The sequence below is a fragment of the Sitophilus oryzae genome, unplaced genomic scaffold (genome assembly GCF_002938485.1).
Source record: "Sitophilus oryzae breed Bouriz unplaced genomic scaffold, Soryzae_2.0 scaffold_811_pilon_pilon, whole genome shotgun sequence".
Classification (NCBI taxonomy): domain Eukaryota; kingdom Metazoa; phylum Arthropoda; class Insecta; order Coleoptera; family Curculionidae; genus Sitophilus; species Sitophilus oryzae.
Genome location: NW_022147430.1, coordinates 1638214 through 1662011, shown reverse-complemented (window position 1 = coordinate 1662011; position 23798 = coordinate 1638214). Strand labels below are relative to the sequence as shown.

The window sequence follows — 23798 nt, the reverse complement described above, 5'->3', positions numbered from 1 at the left end:
TTTAGAACAGATTTATTATTAGTTGGCTAGTGTGTTAGTAGGATAGCCATTAGTAGTTATAAAGTATGAAGTCGTCAGGTATTAATAATAGGAATTGATCAAAGCTTATACATTTATTGTGATATTTATATTGTGAATTTAAGTAGTTAGTTTTGGTTGTTTAATAAACGAATTAATATGCTTATTGTGTGTCTAATTAAAAGAACAATGAAAAGTTGAATACCATAGGGGTACGTATGTTATACAAAGAATTTGCATTAACATTTTTTTGGTTATATACTTGTACTGATGTTTGTTTCTTGAACTAAAGAATTATGCTATTGGTAGGTAGCTATTGGTAATTAAATTTTTTATCTAATATAATATCTAACATCAGAAATATTGTTAATTATCACTATAAACAACTAAGAACTAGAATTATCAACTATAAACAAAATATAATATATGTATCTTAAGCAATATGTAATTATTTAACAATTATTTTTTTTGGGAAATAAAAACTGGTACTAAATTCTTTTTGACTATTTAATTTCTAAGTCACAAATAATGGTGGACAAATAGCAAGAAAATTATACAAGTAAAACATAATTTTAACTTATTTCTCTAATGGAATTTTGGTATTGATCTACTTAGTAGGATATGCAGTTTATCATATTTTTGAATATTTATATTCAATATTGTTCAGGAACAGCCCAATTACTCTGAAAAAAAAATATATGGTCAAATTCTTTGAAAAGAAACTTTTAAAATCAGTAATGATAAAAAAATATATAATTGTTGTATAGCAGAACCAGGGGACACAGAATTAGGGGAATTAACAATAGATTATTAAAAACTGCCTTCTCTTAAAAAAGTAGTATTATATGCACTTAGAAAGACTATAAAGGATAAAGTACACATAGAAAGAAAGTAAAGAGTATCTATATATATATGTAGCATATGTATATAACATATATATGCTCATATATATATATATATATATATATATATATATACTATATATATATATATATATATATATATCTATACTACTGATATATATATATAACTATATATGAATACGATACCTACAGTATACAATATTATTAGTATAAAAATAACAGCACAGTCGGCACACTTTAAAATAAAAAAGCAGCATAATATTCAGGTATGTATAAAAGTAAAATTTTCTCAAAAATATTAGAATATGAAATAAATTGCAACTAAATTTTAATTAATAAACATAAACAAATAAAATTGTCAGTGTTATTAAAACTTTATGTAAATATATGTTACCTTAATACTTTGTCTTTAATCCTACTCTTCTGACATGGCTTTTCAAACTTATGCCCAAATCTCAATTCTTGTTATTAAGAATAATATTTATGAACTTTTGTTTCCATATTAATTTCAATATATTTGAATAAAACTGGAAAAATAATCAATATTGGCACTTGAAATTTTAACTTCTTATGTCCTTAAATTATTTATATTGTGTTATACATAATACTTACATAAATATTCAATTTAAAAATAGATCAGCACTTGAACGAGTGAATATAAAATAGTATATTATCAATTTCTATGAGCAATATTATTACTAAATCAAGGAAATCTATTCCTAATGCCAATTTAAATTCTGTGAAGGCACAACACTTTCTTCAATATTTGTTTACTTCCAAAGGGCAAAGGGTATAACTTGAAATATTTCAAGTATATATTTTAATTTTTGACATTAAGCACTCACATTTAGAACATCTGAAATAGAAATTTTGTTATTCTACGCGTCTAAAAAAAGATATAATATTTTTCTCACTATAGAGCGATTTCTTTGCGGCTTCAACAAAACTGTGATTTCCATACATCGAAATACAAAATAAGATATTATTTATTAGTAGACAAATACCAGAATATAGAAGGCCAAACCAAACCTCTAGGAAATAACTTTAAAATAAATTATTTATTCAAAAAACGTTTGGATTTTGGATCTATAAATTACAATAATAATCTCATCACGTCTGTCAGTGAAATGAGTCAAAAAACATAGGTTACCGTCAATTTATATGTTTTCAATTTCAAATACTCGACGCCCATTGGTCGTGACGAAATCGTCTTCCTCGACAAAATACGGCACGTTTTTTTTGGGCCAGTCGAATATCCTTATTCTATATATCCTTGGGTAGACTCAATAATTTTTTTTTTATTTTACGTTGTAAATAAATGTTGGTAGTTATTACAATAATTGTTATAAAAGCATATTATTATAATAAAAATAGATAATTTTTAATAATTATTTATTAACACAAACATCCGATACGCTACTGAAGCAGGTAAGTCAAACTGACGTAACTAAATTCTTTGACATCTAATCTTTGACAAGTAGTAAATAAAAGCAAAAATGTACAAGAAAAAATATATAATTAGTTAATTTAAGTAGTATGAACATTATATAGTCACTTACTAGCGAAAAGTTGTTCCATTATTTCACCTGATTTTTGCCGAGATCTACCGCACGCTACACAACCAACTATTTTAGAGTCGTTTTCGATAAATCGCGATAGTGTCACTGTTAATTTAAGTTCTGCCACAATTTCCATCTACATTTACTACCTTTATACAACTATCATTAGTAGAATAAATAATAAATAACATAAAATAAGCTCCGTAAAGACTGACAAATCCACAAAATTTCAAATCAAATTAAAAAGTGTCAAATGAATCGTCAAACAGAACTGTCAAGGATCCCCACACTAGAGTCCTTTTTCCGCCCACCATGCATGAATACATGGATAGCATTATGCTCCTTCTTTAGTCTTCTTATTCAAAGATCAGGTCGATCAATATAATACGTCGTTCATTAAAAACTGACATACAATTTGTCAAATATTGATTTAAAAAAAAGTCAAAAGTTCCAATCTATTAATTTTTTTAACCCTTTTGGGATGGACGCTTCCCCGGAAAAAAACTGATGAGCGGGAGATTTTTGCAGTGCCATAAGAAATCATTGAGTTGATCGTCCCCAACGCACTTTTTTCACACGTTCCGACAGCCGTCCCGAAAGGGTTAAACGTCACAAAAGTATTAATTTTTGCGACGTGATTGATAATATAAAAAAGTTATTTTAACGCTTAAGCTTGATTTTCATGCATCCGTTGTCCGACGATACATTGATACGATATTAATTTTATTGGTAGAATTTAAAGACTTTGATTCGTTATAAAATAACGCAGTTTTTAAATTTGTTGCATTTTCATGTTCCTCCATTTATCGGATATACATACGTTGGTGTCATTTTATATTTTCGTTTCCATAACGATTTTGCTATTTTACTTATATTTTTATAATTAGGTTAGATTAAATTTTTCAAAAAAGTGTCAAAACATCCGTCTGTTGACGGGCTGAAGTAAAATATTTATGGATGAAAAGTGGCGCGAAAACGCTATGACCAATCAGAGCACCGTCGCGTCGGACCATCGTATCAACGTATAACGGATGCATGAAAATCAAGCTTTAGGCATAAAAGTAAAGCACTTTTTTGCCTAAGCACAAAAGTAGAAAAATACGCTAATCGCAAAACATTTTCCGATGTACGACGTCATCAATCATATCGAAATTGGCACTAAAGCCTATAAACCTGACTAAAGGAAATTTTGGCAAAAATGTTTAAATTTGATGTATAATTTAAGATATCGAGCAGCTCTTCATTTTACTTTGTAGAGCAAATGATTGTAACAGATATTTTATTTAGATTAAAGCTGCAAAAAATAGTTTAAAGCGATTTTTATTATCGCCATGTTCGTCACATTGCGCCGCGATCAGTAACGTTGTCGTTTATTATTTGACAATTATCATGTCAGTCATTATTTTATATAATCGTGTTGTCGTTGAATCTTTGGGTTCTCGTTTTTTTTTTGAGTCCGTTCTTTTTAAACAGTCGAAGCAAAGAGCTTGTAGCTTCCCTGATAAACTATTTTGAACGAGAACATGACAATAAAGGTCCTTTATTACTCTTGACTGCAGTCAGAGAAGTAAGTTTGGTTGGTAAGCACATTATACCACTTTTAAGCTATTTCTACTTATTTCGATTTGTAGCGAGGAGCTTCTACCTTAAATTTAAATATTTGTACTGTGAGTGTTAGTGACTACTGTTAATAAATACATTAATTACTAAAATATTAATTATTAAATTAAAAATGAAACGTAAAAATCTTAAAAGAATGATAATAAATATATTGTTTCCCAATTTTACATTAAGATTCATCTCATAAATCCACCACAATCTGACAGCGCTGTCAACATCGCTTGTCATTCACAGTTGATCGTGCATCGGAAATTGTTTTGCGACTACTTTATGTTATTAAACTGACATCATCAAGTGTCAACGGATCATCCGCCCCCATGTGAAAATATTCATATAAACTCATGGTACTTGTTCAACCAACGGACGGTCAGCTGCATGAGAAACGGCATAAAAGGGACGGTTTGCATAGACGATCCGCTCCATGTGAAACAGCACTTACAGTTAGTATTATTCATGCTACTTACAGGTGTTTTTTCTAAACCTTCAGCTGATCTCCATAAGAGTGTCGCCCCACATAGATCTATTAAAGTACCATCCTGTAATACATTTGTTACATCTTCGACCTGTAATATAAATAAAATAAATATTTAATACTAACAACAGGAGTGCCTTGTTTTACGCGACTTCACTTATAGGCTTGGTGCATTCTCCGCCGGTGCTGCTACCGCCCGAGAATATCGTAAATAACGAATACATACAAATACACGGGTTTAAATGGCGAGTAAACGAAAAAATTAGTATATAATTATTGTATTAAGCGTTAGAAAGTATAATTTGTGGAAATTCTAAATAAAAAGGTAAATATTTTGATATCTTCAGAAGGTCTAACTTGCATTATAATTTATTATTCCAGTTAAAAAAAATTAGATGAGTTCAACTACGATAGCGAGCATAGTTTTATCACCGGTTTTGCTAGTGGGGCATAATTGGAGCTATTTTGGCTATGACGAAATTTTTTAAAGGTATATAATTATAATTTTAGAAGAAGTTCATAAAACATTTAATCGCTAGTTGGTTAAAAAAGTATACCATTAATATTGCAAATTATATTTGAGAGGCTGATAGCAAAAGTGGGTTAAAATTTTACTCTCGGCAAAAACGGTTTGCGTTTTTCAGAGGGCAAAAGCGGTTTAAGTAGCAATGAGAGCAAAAATGAGAGAAAGAAACTTTACCGTAAAAATGGGTTATAATTATATGCCACTTTTACTCTAAGATTAAAAATATTCCTTTTTTGTCCGAAGAAAAAATCGTTAATTTACTATTAGATAAAAAAATCTGTTTGCGTATTTGCCAGTCAGTTTATTCATGTTCCTCTAGTTTTCTATACAAAAATAACATTTGCACCATATGCAACAAGTAGTGTAAAAATCAACTTTTTATAAGCTTTTATTTAACTTGCTTTGTATGTATGTTTGTTCGGGGCAAATCTTGTAAGCTAAATTAGAACCACTTCCTTTGATTGTAGGAAATTATACATTTTTTACAAGGCATGACCAGAATTTTTGACAGCTGTTAAAATGGCGGCCAAAATGGCGCCATTTTGAGGTTTTTGATTTTTAAAATTCTATTATAAAAAATTTATTATAATATAGGTATATTGTGGGTATATACATATGAAAAAAAATATGTGGGCGGCTATCTTGAAAAAATGACAGTTTAATGACATGTCAAAATTTCGAAGTGAACCGATTTTGATAAAAATCGACATAATATATATATATATATATATATATATATATATATATATATATATATATATATATATATATATATATATATATATATATATATATATATATATATATATATATATATATATATATATAGGATGGCCATGGGCTAAAATGAAAGAAGAAAATTCAGGCTGTCAGAATTGACAGCTGTCCAAAAATTCAAAGTTGTCCGATTTTGATAAAAATCGATATATTGGATGCCCCCCTACCCCATAGTCGGTTTTCGTTTTATTTGTCTCACATTTGAACTGTCAAATTTGACAGCTGTCGTTTTTTTAAGTTCTCCTTTGTTAATGAAAATCGATATACATATTATTAGATGCCCATAGAAAGTTATTTAAGAAAAACCAGCATAACTAAAAAGTAAAAAATAAATTTTAAGAAAAAGAACTTTTTAAAAACAAGCTTTTATTTAAATACACAAAAAGAAAAAAAACTTTTTCTTTAAAATTTTTATTATGAACTTTATAACGTCATTACATAATTTTAATATTATATTAAATCTTGTCGCGAGATTTGAGTGTACAATTGCACTCATAAAAATCTGGTACGACAACTTTACTTTAAGTATATACAATATACATGACAATCTAAAACCTGTGTCTACCCTGTCTCATTTTGAAAGTTTGTCTTATGATCCACCACTAGAAAAGGAATTACAAGATAAAGTTGTCGTACAACTGTACACTCAAATCTCGCTACAAGCTTTTATATAATATAAAATTATGTAATGACGTTATAAAAGTTCATAATAAAATTTTAAAGATTTTTTTTCCTTTTAGTGTATTTAAATTGCTAAGGGCATAAAATCAGTTCTATGAATTGATTTTACAACGTTAATAGCTGGGGGGTAGGGTGGGGGGGCGTTGTGACTCCGCCCCATAAAAAGTATAAAAATATTATATATGCATGTTTTCACGAGTTATTGCAAAAAATTAGTTCGGTATGAATATTTTCTAACTTTTATTGACATAATATGTTTAATATAGTCCAAGAAAATAGGCCTTCAAATACGAAGTTTTGGGAAAAACTTGAATTTTTGATATAAGTTACTTTGGAAGATCTAAAAACGAATTGTGAAAGGGGAGTAATTTAATTTTTCTATGAAATATATTTTTCTTCAAATGGCATCGGCGGCGTGTGTGATATCAAAGCGCGTGCCGAAGTCAAAAAGGTGCCGACCAGATATAAACTAAACAAGTTATATTCGGAAGTGCACATCTAGACAATGGAAATAATTTTGTATAATTATATTCTTCACTTTTGAAAATTTCCGAGCCGTTAGGCTTTATATTTTCCTATAACTAAAATACTGTGTTTTGTAATATCAAACTCATTATCTTATAGGTATAAAAATGTGTGTGAAACACAAAAAAATTATATAAACAGCAGTACAGCAGTGCTAAATATATAGAAGCAAAAAAATATAAATAATTACTATATCAATAGGTATATACCGTATGATAAAAAAAACGGCATCCAGTTGGCTTGGAAATAAACATCAATGACATTCCCCATATAATTTTACATATAAAATGACAGCGAACTTCATTTCATAGTCATCGCTGACGCCGTTCTTTTTTCGGTCATATTGTATCTTTTAAAAAGATTTAAATCTTTTTTAAAATAACTTAAGTCGTTAAAAAGATTTAAGTATTTTAAGTCATCTTTCGAAATAAATGAAATGACTTAAGTCATTTGATTTATCGACTTAAAATCAAATGACTTATGTCACTAAAATGATTTAAGTCAAAAAAAGACTTAAGTTTTCTGTGAGCTTGCAGCTCTGCTAGAGATGCTTTGCCATACTGAACAACACCATAGTCAAGAAAGATAAACAACACACTAAAATAGGTGCAAAAACACGAAATAAAATTTAGTATGAAGTGCAGTTTTACACGGAGCGGAGCATTCGCTCAAACTGTCCGCGCTGATCGTCCCTGTTGTGCCGTTTCACATGGAGCGGGCCGTCCGGCGTCCGCGCCGACCGTCCGTTTATTGAAGAGGTACTATGAGCTTGTATGAGTATTTTGACATGGGCGCGGATGGTCCGCCCGTATGATTTCGTCCAACAGCCATCCGTCGATCCCTTGCTTCGACGGATCATCCGCCTATGTGAAAGTGTGTGTATTCATACATTCAATACTCATGGTACTTGTTCAACCAATGGGCGATCTACAGGTGAAAGTACTCCATCAATTCTTAAAATACACACAATGGTCCACGATGGTCCGCACGTCCGCTCCATGTGAAACAGCACTCAATACTCAATAGTATTATAAAACGTCCCTTCGATAGTACATAAATACGGCAGCGCGCAGAGGTAAAAAGAACCATTTTCTTATCGTCTATCGAATCTACGTATTATTTTCTTAGCGCAAAAACGGGTTAATATTTTATAGCTTTTTTGCCCTGAATATTTTGTCGAACCATTTTTGCGCTGATTAATATTCGATTCACTTTTGCCCAAAGTTGTGATGTATATGCTATTTTTGCTCTTAGAGAAAATTTAAACCCACTTTTGCTTTGAACAAAATTTTATCCCACTCTTACTTTCGACCTCTCATTTCATCCTCTCATAGTATAACGAGCACTTTGTTTACTCACTTGCTTCGTTAAAATGTTGTTTCGGGAGAGTTGAATATCCGGGAAAGTAGAGTTATTGAATGTTATTGCACCCAACAACGCCCTAATTACGCTCTCCTTTACGCGTTAACATTTTTTTAGGCAAATTTATTAACATTTGAAATTGTCACAACACAACACGACGCCTAGTTCGAATTCTTTTTCACTTATTTTTTACTACCCGAAACAGCGTTACATCACACCAAACCAAACCAAACTTCGTACCTGAGTGTTTTATAGTACCAATAACTGCACTAGCAAAAAACTAAAATAGTTAAATATTATGACAAAACCCCGATTTCAATATTATTTTAATGCGATCGACATGACGGCGGCGTGAACTATATATTGATAATTTCTGATTTCTGCCGTAGAGTGCGCTGCTGTCGGAATTTGTTGAAATCAACTGAAATGCACCAAGCCTATACGCGCTTTTATTACTTCCATATTAGATAGGATTTTTTTTATGTACGTAATTCAATACGAGAACAGGTCAACGAGTTTTCTACTTGCAACAAAGGATAATCCTAACATAGATATTGACTACACATGGCCAGAAATTGTTCCGCGCGCAAACAACATCGATATTTAGTTTGCATTACTAGTATTATACCGTTTTTCGGTATTCAACAGTCGGTATTCTATCAGGAAATACCATGAAAACTTTGAAAAGGTCAAATATTATCTCCCCAGATTATTTTATGCAACAGTCGTATTAGACTTTTATGAAGAGGCGTTAAAGTTGTACTTTATTCTAGAATTTCGTTTTATTTGAAATAGGCATTTAAATGCTATTTGCAAACGTCTACCTTCAAATTACTAAAAAATTATAATACGGCCCAGAGAAATTTAGAATACCAACAAAAAATACGATTTTGTCATTGTCAAATTCGATGTCACATTTTCTTTACAAGAATTTGTAGTTTGGAAGTATAATAATCTTAGTCTTTAAATAGATAAAGAAAACAAGTTTAGATTGAAATGCTCAGCTTGCCGCCAAAACTTATAATTGTTTTGAAGCGCATACGTTGTAGGGCGCTGCTATAGCGGTTGCTAAGAACAACCGCAAGACAACCATCAAGAACAGAAATAATTTTCTCTTATCAAAGTCAGAATCTTCAAAAATTATAAAATCTTTCAAAATTTAAACCACCCTCATTGAAAAAATACCGAAAAATGTTTAATGCGTCCATTTTCAAAGTAATTATTGCTATCTTGTGAGTTCTTAAATTTTATTCACTCAAATCCGTGATAATTGTGAAAAAATGGCATTACAAACTTAAAAAGCTGTGTTAACTGTGAACTGCAAAAACCATCGTGGATCGTGGCATAACGTCGGTTTCCCATGATTCATTGGGAGTTTCATACATGTCCTTATATAAAAATAAAGTTTCTTTATGCAACACACTGTATTTTATTTAAAAAATTAAAAGATAATAAAAAATTAAAAGATAATAATAAATTTGAATAAATAATATTTGGCGACATAATTCCGGAAAAGCAGAATCGCTCAGAAATTATCAAAAGCTTTGGAGAGCGACCGTTGTAAGAATAGCGCCAAATAGTATTTACATTGTCCTTATGGGCAGTGTCCAATCTAAACTTGTTTCTTTTATCTATGGTTTGGAAAGGGTGGTTAATTATTTTCCGAATTGGAATAATCATCTACAAAGGAAGTAGTTAAACTGAGAATAGTATTCGGCGGAGTATTCTGTTTGCTGTTCGTTACTTAATCACTCTCGTGGCCGCGCTACATACCACACAGCAGGGTTGGCATGATTTAAATCGTGATTTAAATAAAAAAAAAATTATTGAAACTTAATAAATCAAAAAATAACTGTAAAAGTTATAAAAATGTGTCCTAGAGAACTAGAAAAAATATTTCTATAACAGATATAACAGATAATAAATCGAAAAATAATTGTAAATGTTATAAAACTATATAAAAATATCTATACTACATCAATTTAAATGTTGGACCGATTTTTTAAACAGGGATTTATTTTAAAATTTATGTATAAGTGACAAAAATTCGCTGTTCGAATACATATTGTTGCGGACCGGTGTGGACTCGACCTAACCTAACTATATGGCCCGCCCTCGGATGACCTTAACATAGCATTAAAGAATAGACACCGTAATGATTCATTCGAAGATTCGAGAAGCATCGAATTCTACTGGAATGGAGTAGTACATACGAGAACAATCGAAACCTTCTCTATGCACCTAACGATCTATGGACTATTCTAGAGACCTTTAGCAGTAGGTATAAAAGCCGGCGTCTGTGGCCTAAAGAGGGCAGTTATAAATAGACAAGTACAGTTGACCCGCTAAAATTCAAAATAAATTCTTAGTTATAAATCGTTTGTAAATAGTTCTATAAGTCTTTTATCGTTATTGTTTTTGTTAATTAGTGTTAAATAAATAGTGTTTAAATAAATTGTGACTTTCTATCCACACGGAACCGACGAAAAACGTAACAATATCATTCGCAAAGGCTAGTGCAGAACTAGGTTCTTCTGATGTAGAGACTATATCTTCATTCCCGATAATCTAATCGTTTTGTCAGAAAATGTGTTGTTTTATATTTTTTTGGAACGGTTGTATGTTTCTAAATTCCTACCGACATGACCATTTTGTTCTGCAGTAAGTACTTTACACTTTTTTTTATTATTAGAGTTAGATTGAATTATTAGAATTATTAGAGTTAGTTCAGAAATAGTCTTAAGACTATTTCTGAACAATAATAGTGTATTGTTTTATTAGGAGTAAAAATTATACTTTTTTGACGATGCTCTTTGAAGGACCATCGTAAAGCTATTCCAACGTTACAGGGAAGCACAAAAAGTACGTTTTTATTCCGAATAGAACATACTATTTCTTTTAAAACATTACAAATAATTTTTTAATCAATTTCAAACATTGCAAATAATATGAACAGTAATCGAGTAACAATGTGTACACTCGTTGAATTTGACACTTAATATCAGTTTAATAATATATTTTTGTACTTTTATGTTTAGGCGTAACAGTGCTTTACTTTTATGCTTAGATGTTAAAATGACAAAAGTTAATATTTTTGAGATATTTGAAAAAAAAATCCTTTTGATCTGAAGCGAGCGACTTTTTTTGCGGAATATATTGGAGACCGATATGGAAAAATGACAACACGCCGTAGATGTTATTGGTATCGGGAAGAATTATAAAGATTTAGCCATTTAAGACAGGACTTTAACTGGAAATAAGTCCTAGTCGTTTGGAAATCCCATTTAAATATTGTTTTGAACTAAAATCAAAAAAATCTGATTTAAATAAAAAAAATCTAATTTTTTTGATTTTTTTAAAAAAATCATGATTTTTTCCAACCCTGCCACATAGTATGTAAAAAACGTATTACGTTCTAATCTAACATACAATAATTTAAGAAATAATCGAAATATTTGTAACTAAAGGAACTTTTATTAAACAACTATACTAAAGAATAAAATACCCCAAATGATTACCCCAAAATTTACGCCTCATAACTCACAATACAAAACTGTTAAGGGGAGTGTTGCATTCCACAGAGATGGCGTTTGAAGATAATCTAAATTTCTCTATTTAATATACTCATAAAGACGGTTTTTGAGTGTGTTCTACAGGAAGAAGTCGTGGTCTGCGAAAAACCAGCAGACCTGGCAGGCCAATTACTTCTTGTAATAGCTAATGATCTTAAGCGTCCGAAGAATAATGCTGTGTTTTCCTACTATCTCCGCAATAGACGAGAGTCAATGTTTTTCTTTTCTTCAGCATGAAGAATAATATCCAAATCATTTGTTTTCGTCTTGTTCATTATTTTTATTTTCGCACTTCCATGCGCTTAATACTTAATATCGAACCTTTAGTTTCATACCTGTTATAGGATTATTCTTTAAACTGTTGACTTATTCGATACTGAGCTGCGAACGTATCTCACATAGCGGGGATACTATTTCCAGCAAAATGCCATTTAACCATCGTAACTTTTTCGGAAGTTGTGAAAATCATATTTTATAGAAAATTACTCTATAGGCTTAGAAAGATATATCTATCTATAGGCTTGGAAAGACCTCTACAGGAGTTGATTTCAAAATATTCCGACCGCGGCGCTGTATACGGCAGAAATCAGAAACTTTCGTTATGTATTTCACGCCGTCCCGGTTACAGTTCATGTTGATCGCATTAAAATAATATCGAAATCGTGGCATTGTCATAATATTTAAGTATTTTAGTTTTTTGCTAGTGCGGTTATTGAGACCATAAAACACTCAGGTACACGAGGTTTGTGTGATGTAACGCTGTTTCGGGTACTGAAAAAGAATTCAAACTAGCCGTCGTGTGACAATTTCAAATGTTAATCTTTTATTACGGCACTTTTTGCCGAAAAAATGTTAACGCGTAAAGGAGAGCGTAATTAGGGCGTTTTTGGGTGCATAACACTCAATAACTCAACCTTTCCCGGATATTCAACTCTCCCGAAACATTTTATAGATTCATAATTTCTCACACCGATTTGATCAAAAGCAAAAATGGATTCAAGCAGTTTGACGAAACAACGAAGTAAACAAAGTGCTCGTTACATAATCAAAAAATTAAATAGACATACATATACTATGAGAGGGTAAAATATAATTTGCAAAAGTAATGGTATAGTGATTAAATGTTTTATAGACATCTTCTAAAATTATAATTATGTACCTTTAAAAATTTCGTTATAGCCTAAATAGCACCAGTTATGACACCACTAGCAAAACCGGTGATTAAAACTATGCTCGCTACCGTAGTTGAACTCATCTAAAAAGTTTTTTACCTGGAAAAATAAATTATAGGCTGTACTTAAAATGCCGTTAAACTGTAGCTTACTAAAATGCCGTTAATAGGTATGACATCGTTGATGTGACGTACTTGACGGCTTTATGAAATATAGGAATTTTATAAGGACTAACCAACGCTATCCACCCCACCAAATAACCAACTTAACCAACGCAACTAACCTCGACACTGATAAAAAAATATAAAAACAAATATAAATTAGTAAAAACGAACCAACCCCACCAAATAACCAACTAACCAATGAATTAACACCATCCAAATAACCACGCTAACCAACCCGCCAAATAACTAAACCAATCCAACTAAAAACAGTGAAACCAATGCAATAAGATCACGCTATAAGCAAAAAAAAATATAAAAAAGTCTTGGTCGGCGTGAGATTTGAACCACGGACCATTCGCTTACGAAGCGATAGCCTCAGCCACGGAGCCACAGGTGCTCTTGCAAAATGCTTATAGATAGGCATTACTTTCCGCCGACATGAACGACGTCACAATATCTATTAACGGCATTTTAGTAGGCTACCGTTTAACGGCTGTTTAAGTACATCGTAAATTATAATACAAGTTAGAACTTCTGAAGATATCAAAATATTTACTTTTTTATTTCTATTTTAAGAATTTTTACATATTATACTTCCTAATACTTTTAGAATAATTATATGATAAATTTTTTAATATGATAAAAAAAAATTATAAAATTAATTGTATACTAGCTATTTAAACCCATGTATTTATATATAGGTACTAGTTGTTTACGATATTCTCCGATGGTGGCGATCGAATTTCACAATGACAAAATCGTATTTTGGCTGGTATTTTAATTGTAGCTTTCTCAGGGCCGTATTATAAATTTTGCTAATTTGATAGTAGATTCATGCAAACATTTAAATGCCGATTCCAAATGAAACGAAATTATAGACGAAAGTATAACGCCTCTTCAAAAAAGTCTAATACAACTTTTGCGTAAAATTATCTGGGGAGATATTTGACCTTTTCAAAATTAGAAAAAAAACACGGTATATCGAAATCCTAAATATATCCATATCTTACCATTTGTCCCCTTTGTTGAGCCGATCTGGATTCTCGCTTGGTGAAAATGCCACCCCCCACCGACGTTTCCAGCCACACTCCGCACTTGGCCTCTCCCCCGCAGAAACCGCCGCTCGGGTGCATTATTAACACCCCGTTCGTCGTCTGGCCGTCGATTTCTCGGCCGTTCTCCTGCCATTTACACGCTTTTTCCTGCACCATAAAAAGAAATTGAACACACATCTACTCCAGTTCGGAGAAAGAAAAAATTGGATTGTCGCAAACCGGTACACACGATACAATAATTAAGATAAAGGCAATGGTAATCAAACTACACAATTTTAATATTGTAGATATAGACCCTTGGACAAAAGTAAAGCAACCTTTCTAATACAGTTAAATATTTAAATATACAGTATGTCCCCGGATTGTCTTTACAAGAGGAAAAACTTTTTTATTGACATTTTGAGAAAAATTTCATGTTCATTAAAATTTTTGCTTGTTGTGTTATGGTTAATACCGTTTATACTTTTCCAAATTTCCATACCGTTTTAGAGAAAATTAACATGAAAATCCTAAGACTCAAAACGCGTTTCTATGGTAATAAAATTTCGATTTCATTCTTTGATAGATTGTTATTAATAGATTTAATTAATGTTATATTTTTTGCTATTATAAAATGTTAAAGAAGCACAACATTTATTTAGTTCATTGCTACGAATAGTTATCGGAAAATGTGATACTTTAACAACCGCAAAAAATATGACGTTAATCAAAATGATAAATAACCATCTATCAAAGAATGAAATCTATACTAATATATAAAATCCTTAAGTGACTGACATACTGATTAATCACGATCCTGCTCAAACCACTCAACGTAAGAAGCTCAATTTTGGCATACAGGTTGATTCTAGGGTGTAGAGGTTCGATAAGAAGGAATTTTTCGAAATTCCAGTTCCAAGAGGGTGAAACCACCCCTCAAATATTACAATATTTTTATTTAAAAAACGGTCAAGTTTCCGAAAAAACGCTTAAACACGTATATTTTATTTTGTTTTTTTTTATATATTTTAAGATTTTTTAAAAATGTATACAGGTTGTTTCGAAAAATCTGGTCATTGATTAATCACGATCCTACTTAAAGCGCTTGACGTAAAAAGCTGATTTTTGGAAAACAGATTGACTTTAGGGTGTAGAGGTTCGATAAGAAGGGATTTTTCGAAACTCGAATTCTAAAGGGGGTGGAACTATCCCTCAAATATTAAAATATTTTTTTGTTTAAAAACCGGTGAGTTTTTCGGAAAAACCGGTGAGTTTTTCGGAAAAACTCATTTAAAAGCTGATTTTTGGAAAACGGATTGAGTTTAGGGTGTAGAGGTTCGATAAGAAGGGATTTTCGAAATTCTAAGGGGGTGAAACTATCCCTCAAATATTAAAATATTTTTTGTTTAAAAACCGGCGAGTTTTTCGGAAAAACTCTTAAACACGTATATTTTATTTTGTTGTTTTACATATTTTAAGATTTTTTATAAATTTATACAGGGTATTTCATAAAATATAACCACTGAGTAATCACGATTCTGCTTAAACTGCTTGACGTTTAAAGCTGATTTTTGGCAAATGGATGTGGGGTGTAGAGAGGTTCGATGAGGAGGGGTTTCTCGAATCTTAAATTCCAAGAGGGTGAAAACACCCCTCAAATATTACAATATTTGTTATTTAAAAAACGGTTAGTCTTTCGGGAAAACGCTTGGACAAGCATAATGTATTTGTTTTTTTTTACATATTTTGAAATTTTTTAAAAAATCGTACAGATTGTTCCAAAAAGTTGGCTAATTTCTTAACCATGATACTGCTTAAACTACTTGACGTAAAAAGCTTATTTTTGGAAAACGGATTTTTCGAAAGTAAAATTCCAACAAGATGAAACTACCCCTCAAATATTACCAAGTTATATAATAATATCGCCAAATTGTATTTTTCTCATGCTGATATAAATGTGAGAACATTTTATCCAGTTTGTATGTTAATGGAAATTCTTGCTTTGCTTTATCATCACCATTACAAATGATTAATTCGACGCGAAAGAAGTCGCTGGTACACGCTCGTCGAAATTATATTACCATAGAAACGTCTTTAAATTTTTAGGATCTCAGAAAATTCAACTATACTTTCATGTTTTTTGTTTAATTTTCTCTAAAACGATATGAAAAAAGGATAAACGGAATTTGCCATTTTAGAACCAGTAAAAATTTTTATGAAGAATGCATTTTTCTCAAAACGTTAATACAAAAGTTTTTCCTCTTGTAAAGACAATCCGGGGACATACTGTATATGGGTCCGGTGAACTATCCAGAGGCACAATTTTTGCATTTCACTTTTTTTGATCAAAAAGTGGCTATTTTTAATAAAAAAGTAATTTTAAATAAGAAAAACGGCAAATTTTGCAACGAATTTCAAAATATTTTAATTTAATTTTGGTACTATTTGAATACATTTTTGACATTACAGCGCAATTTAACATAAAAACTATTTTTTACGTGTAACTTTTTTAAGCTTGCACTTAAACAAAAATCCTTAAGGTTTTTATTAGGAGCTACAGATGTCCGACGAACTATTTCCGGATCCTGTACAGTGTGTCCCATTTTGGTTGAAATCATACGGTATCTGCGTTACTAATGAAGATAGAAGGATGCGGTTTGCACTAACCTGTCCCACTTTTTTGTCAAACGGACGATGCTGTAAACAAAATTTGCATAGCCCTTTTCGTTTCTAAGCTACACAGGATCTTTATGGACATTTTTAATTTGGGACACTCTCTGTATCTATGTTATTGTGAAAGGTATCAAGAAGGTAACAACAGTTTCTTGTCGAACTTTTTACCTAGAATACAGTGGCTTTGTTTTTCCACGAAAAAAATATTTTTGAAGATATGAACTAAAGTTATGTTTTCTCAAATAGAACGCCCTGTATATTTATAAATTATATGATCCGGCTTGCTATGAGCTCAAAAATATATAACAGTCTATATTTATTTTCACTATTTAGTGCAATATTTAAAAGATATCATTTTCTTATTAGTAGACCGTGATATAGATAAGAAAAATTGGCACCGGGAGGCACGTATAGCCGCCCATACTAAAATATGTAAATAAAAAGTTGGTAGGCAGTTCTTTTAGTTTCAAAGTAAAGGAATTTTTCCAATTTTGGTCCGCGGTTATTTTCCCTATCCGCCACCTGGGATCGCGTCCGATGGGAGTTTGGAGTTCTCCACATGGATTTTCCCAAAAACGGACTACGGAAACACGGAATATCTCAAAAACTGCGACTTTGAGTGATTTTGATGTTATTACAAATTTTGTTGCAAATATTATACCTAATCTTAAATTGAAAACCGCGATTCGCTAGCTACTGTAATTTTGGAGTTACGATTTTTTTAAAATTTTAACCCCCTCCCATACCCCCTTATCAAACCCCCACTCCACAAAAAACTAATGGCAAGATTCTCGGGTGCCACAGTATTTTTGTGCCAAATTTGGTTAAAATCGGTTTAGCGGTTTTTGAGTTATCGTGTTACAGACGGACAGACCCCATGAAAATATTTTGTATTTAGGTCATTTATGACCCAAATAACATTTTATTTGGGACTGACATATTTTCCTTTTAAACTGTTACCACTGAAACTCTGAATATAATTTTCCATTTTTTTATAACGGGATTTATTATAACGGGATGGGATTGCAAATATCTTAAAGCTTGCCTGATATCATTTTCCAGACGTTTTTTTTATTACGTTGCGTTACAACTTTAGTTCATACCTTCAAAAATATTATTTTCGTATACAGGGTGCTACAAATTCGAGGTACGAGGATTGGTATCTCGGTAACCGTAATAGATACGAACATGGTTAAATTGGGGCAAAGTTGCGTATTAGGATGTTCACCAAGATGCCATTAAAAAAGTTTTAAAAATATCAAGGATTGCTGAGTTTTTTGGAAAAAACTTATTTTTTGAAAATAAATTTTATTTTTTCCTGTCTTTAATTTTTAGAAAATCAAAAAACTAATTACACATTCTCATAGCCACTTTATTACGGCTATTTGACAGTATTTTTAGATTTTCAACTCAGCTGATATATTGTGAGATTCAGAGGCCAACTTAATTTTTTTAAATACGGACCTGCATTTTTTATTTCAGGTTTTGAAAGAACTCGGTCTCTTGAATACAATGATATGCCACACTTTATACTTTTTTTTTTTGTTTTGGGTACCTTAACAGCAACAAAACTATTTGATTATTATTTAAAATAATTTCAAGTCCGACTCTGGTTTCTTAAATTATTTAATCTTATTATATTCATCGCAACAATATTGATTAACGCTAATTAACACTGAATAAGGAAAATCGATCCAATTGGAAGATTCAAATAAATAATATCCAGGTCAGAATTTTTAATTTTTTTTATTGTGAATTTGAAATCTCAATGTGCGATCTAATAGTATGTATAATATTAATATTAAACTAGTTTCTAATGTTCTACATGTTCGAAAGGGTTACCACCATCCCTATTGCACAGATTTATTTTTAGTACAATTTTATTTATAGCTCTTTAAACTTTCTTTTTATAATTCCGAATACATTTTGTACTCTTTATTGTAAATGTTGAGAAGAATTGATTAGACACTTTTACAAATGACGTCAAGTAATAGCGATAGGTTCAGGAACCTCGCTGGACATCATACTGCTCTACCATTTCCAATCCATCTTCCGGGAAAATGATTTTATTGTTTATATTATATTAAATTTATATTAATTATTTTATATTATTTTATTGCATTTGATTTTCCGTATTCAATGTTTTACCTCACGTCATTGTTAAGTTTGAAAGCTTATCTCAATATTGTAAGGATGAATAGATTAAATATTTAAAAAAAAACAGGGCCGGACTTTAAATTAAGAAATTAGTTTAAATAAATAGTGTTCAAATATCAACAATCAAAACAAAAAAGAAATATTAAGTGTGGCATATCATTGTAATCAGGAGACCGAGTTCTTTCAAAATCTGAAATAAAAAATGCAGATCCGTATTTAAAAAAATTAAGTTGGCCTCTGTATCTCACAAATTATCAGCTAATTTGAAAATTTAAAAATACTCTCAGATAGCTTTAATAAAGTGGCTATGAGAATATGCAATTAGATTTTTGATTTTCTAAAAAGTAACGACAGGAATAAATAAAACTGATTTTCCAAAAAACTCAGCAATCCTTATGCTTAATCCATGAAATTTTTAAAACTTTTTTGATGGCATCTTGGTGAGCATCCCAAAGCGCAACTTTGCCCCAATTTAACCATGTTCGTATCTATTACGGTTCTCCCCTAGGAGATGCAAGACCTTGTCGTTGGTGGGGAAGCTCCTGGTCAGGTGCTGGGGGGAATCCCCTCCAGCACTTGGCTTGGTCTAAGAAGCATCTCACTCATCGTCTTGTCCCTGACTGTAGTGTCGTGGCCAGGGAATTGCACCAAGGCATATAACGACACCGGGCGGGGCTACGGACAGCCTCAACCTTGGGGTACCCCATTGTATTTTACCCCTTACTTCTACATGCGGGGCTCTGTAGAAGTGGACCGACTGTCCCTAGCGACTCATAGGAACACTATGAGATCTGGTAATAATAGTAATAAAAACATCCCCCTAGCGACACTGAGAACAGTAACAATGAAAGTTCCAAGGGGCCAAACCCAAAGAGAACTACAAGAGAGGTGGCTGACACTTGCGTGAGACCATCCTCCGCAAATGGCATACAAGCTATCACCTCGTCCAATGGTCGGGAGCCTACCTCCTACCTCTAAACCCAACAGGCGACACAAGCTATCGTTTCAGACAGCCGGTAGACACCCGGCCTGGGTCGTAGCTCCTCGACTGTGAGGGACACGAGTCTCCGTAGGAAGTCCTAGGACTGTATGATGAGTTACAACTCAAGAAAGGGGGACACAATAGATCTCTAAGGTCGCAGAGATTAACCCCCCTCCCACTTATTCTAATTCTAATCTATTACGGTTACCGAGTTACCAATGCTCGTACCTTGAATTTATAGCACCGTGTATAGAATAACAGACTACGCCACTGTATTCTACGTAAAAAGTTCTACAATAAACAGTTTTCACCTTCTCGATATCTTTTCATAATAGCAAAAGATACCCAGGAGCACTACCATAAATTGCAAAATTTCCATACGCACGGGGGGCACTACCCATATTGCATGAAAATTTCCATAAAGACCCTTTAGCTCAGAAACGCAAAGGGCTATGAAAATTTTGTTTACAGCACCTTCCGTTTGACAAAAAAGTGGGACAAGTTTGCGCAAACCGCATCCTTCTATCTTCACTAATAACGGAGATATCCTATGATTCCAACCAAAATGGGACACACGTTTACCTAAAATTAATACATACCCCTAAAAATATATTTCGTGATGTGTCGAAACCGGCCGCATATATTCTGGCCACTTTTGGGTTGTTTCTTTCGCACAATATTCGACAGGCAAATCTGGATATGGTGCTTTGGTTCACTTTGACCTCTCCGTTCTTGTCTCCGGGTATTGTGTCCATTACTACAAAGTCTATTGGCGATTCCGACGATCGACCAATCTAAAATAAACAAGAAATTACATTAAAGCTAAGAACTTTTCAACAGTGTTTCCACTGCTACCAACAGACATACATACAATTTAAAAACGGGATATTTGAATAGATAATTTGAGCTGTTTTCATTTACCCCTAGTTTCCTTTTACCCCTGTTAACCCTAAACAAAAAATTAAATTTATATTTTGATATACAGGGTGGCGCACCTCATTCGCCTCGGTTGATTATACGAAAACGGAAAGATGTAGAAACAAAATATTTTATGAGTATAATTGGGGAGGCAATGTGCACAATTTCAAATTATTTTGAAATATACAGGGTGTTTCAGAACTAAGATCCATACCAAAGTTATATTTTTTATTATGGTACACCCGGTATTTTATTTCATTTTTGGATTCTTGGGCCCAAAAAAGGCATTTATTATAAGGTTTAAGTATGTTTAAAATCTTTGGTTTTTGAGATATTTAAAGATATATAAATACGCATGCCACAATTGAATATATTATTAACACCCTGTACATTACTTTTCAGAATTTATTCTTCTGCTGAGTTTAAAGGTGGGGAAATAAACTTTACTGAAAAATGTTATTGCTTCCTTAAATTTATACAGGGGTACCAAAAATTGTTGATCTATTTTAAGGCTATATTTTATATAAAAACTTCTTTATTTCGAATGTAACACCCTGTATTTTTTAAATAAATCGAAGCAGATTTAAGTGCTCTTTCAAACTATATTAGGGTTTCCTATACCTATCTAGCTCAGATTTTGAATAAAAAGCGATTTTTCAATAAAACCATGGCAATTTTCTAGTGACTAACTATTTACAAAATCGGCATTGGTTTGTGGACATTATTATTTAGATTTAGATTTATAACAGTTTACTTAAATTTACCTACAATAGTTTAATAAGTAAGTATTTATTATTTTATATATTTTAGCATCTTGGCCCCAAAGGCTTGTGCTCAAAGATATCGAAATAGGAATCTCCCTGATAAGCGTTCCTTTGAAAAACTACTTGTCCTATTTCGCAGAGCTCTTAGTGTGGTTTATAAAAAAGGCATCTTTAGGTCGATATATATCGAGAGAGATAGAAACCTATCGTTGGAAGTGAAGAAAATGAATTTGCCATAATTGTCTCTTTTATAGAAAATCCATATATCTACAAGTCGTAAAATAAATCAAAGAACTACTTCTACTATAGAATATGGAAAATACTAGTAACTGAAAATAAACTGGTATAAATTTAAATAAACTCCATAAACTAATTTCGATTTTGAAAATAGCTACTAACTGTCACTAAAAACTTGCCAAAACGATACTACTAGTCTTCTTGGTTGCCATATTATTGAAAAATTGCTCTTTATTCAAAATCTGAGCTAGATAGGTATAGGAAATCCTAATATAGTTTGAAAGAACTTTTGAATATGCTTCGATTTATTTAAAAAATACACAGGGTGTTGTATTTGAAATAATGAAGTTTTTATGTAAAATAAATATTTAAAATAGACCAGCAATTTTTGATACCCCTGTATATATAAAACGAAGCAATCAATTTTTTCAGTAAAGTTTATTTCTTTGGCTTAAAAAACAGCACAAGAATTAATTCTGAAAAGCAATGTACAGGGTGTTGACAATCATTTTTATTATAGCATGCATATTTAAATATCTCTAAATATCTCAAAAACCAAAACATATTGTAAACATATTTGACCCTTATAATAAATGCCTTATTCTGTGTCGACGGATTCAAATATGAAATAAAATACCGGGTGTTCCATAAGAAAAAATATAACTTTGGTGTAGATCTTAGTTCTGACATACCTTGTAGATTTCAAAATAATTTTAAATTATGCACATTGCCTTCCCACATATACCCATAAAAAATTTTGTTTCTACATCTTTCCGTTTTTGTATAAAAAAAAACAATTTTGAACAATGGTTTTTCTGACTGGTGATTAAAAACTAGTTGTTAGTAAAATCATAATTATTCTACTAAGAACCTTGTAGCATAAATAAATATAACAAACCGAACCTGAAACATATCAGTCTCCTCATCATTAGTGTACTCGACGATTACTGCGTGATTCCTACTGAGCGTGTACGATATTGAGTGTTGCATCGTGTCCAATATCGCTTGGGACGAATGAGGTGTTTTGACGACATAGTGCCTGGATTTCTTGACGCCCGTGGCAGCCGGTCGCTTGTACAAGACGAATTTGCTACGTCTTCTGCCGCGGTCTCCCTGTGGAAGGAATCCATTGTAACTGAAAAGAGGAAACAGTAGAGATTAATATTTTGTGAATATGTTTGAGTATTTAATGTAATATCTTCCCTGTAAAGTAGTAATCGTAAGTAACATGTGCTACTATGGCGATCAAACGATATTGTTTTATATTTTACATATAGAGGTAGAAAAAAATATACTCTGTTTTTTTTTTCTCAGGTAAGATTTCGACAGACGATGCGACATGGCAGAAAAAAGCAGTCCATTTGATTCGTACCAATCCATTTATTTATTTCACTAAAAAAAGTTTCTTATATTTTTTAACTATGGATGGGTTTACACATTGACTCTTAATTAAGTGCAAATAATTTCTCAGGCCTAAAAGAACCATTCGCGAAAAAAACCTCATAATCGTGTTTCTGGTCGGACGCACAATCTTAATTGAAATTTATAATTATCCAAACAAATTGAATAAAAATGTTAAATATATGAATTTTTCAACCCTCGTATACCACTCAATTTTTCATTATGTATAGCGTGTCTAAGAGTCATAGGTAATTATTAAAAAAAATAAATATTTAATTTAAAAAGCTTTTTAAATATTGTAATAAAAATAACTATCCAACT

The 23798-nt window shown here is 31.7% G+C and overlaps 1 protein-coding gene and 1 long non-coding RNA gene across 4 annotated transcripts in view; both read right to left on the bottom strand.

Moving 5' to 3' along the window:
• LOC115889174 (protein pellino-like) overlaps positions 1 to 23798 on the bottom strand; it is a 217256-nt gene that overhangs the window by 13461 nt on the left and 179997 nt on the right. For all 3 annotated transcript variants that reach the window (XM_030909130.1, XM_030909131.1, XM_030909129.1), the window contains exons 3-6: positions 22980 to 23211; positions 20757 to 20951; positions 14322 to 14513; positions 4525 to 4623 (exon numbers count right to left, since the gene is read on the bottom strand). In XM_030909130.1, the coding sequence (XP_030764990.1) occupies positions 4525 to 4623; positions 14322 to 14513; positions 20757 to 20951; positions 22980 to 23211 (718 nt within the window). The remainder of the gene's footprint in view (positions 1 to 4524; positions 4624 to 14321; positions 14514 to 20756; positions 20952 to 22979; positions 23212 to 23798) is intronic.
• On the bottom strand, positions 512 to 1519 carry LOC115889177. The gene is made up of 3 exons (XR_004051389.1): positions 1494 to 1519; positions 1276 to 1408; positions 512 to 701 (listed from the first exon to the last, which is right to left on the bottom strand). It is a non-coding gene; the product is annotated as an uncharacterized LOC115889177 (long non-coding RNA).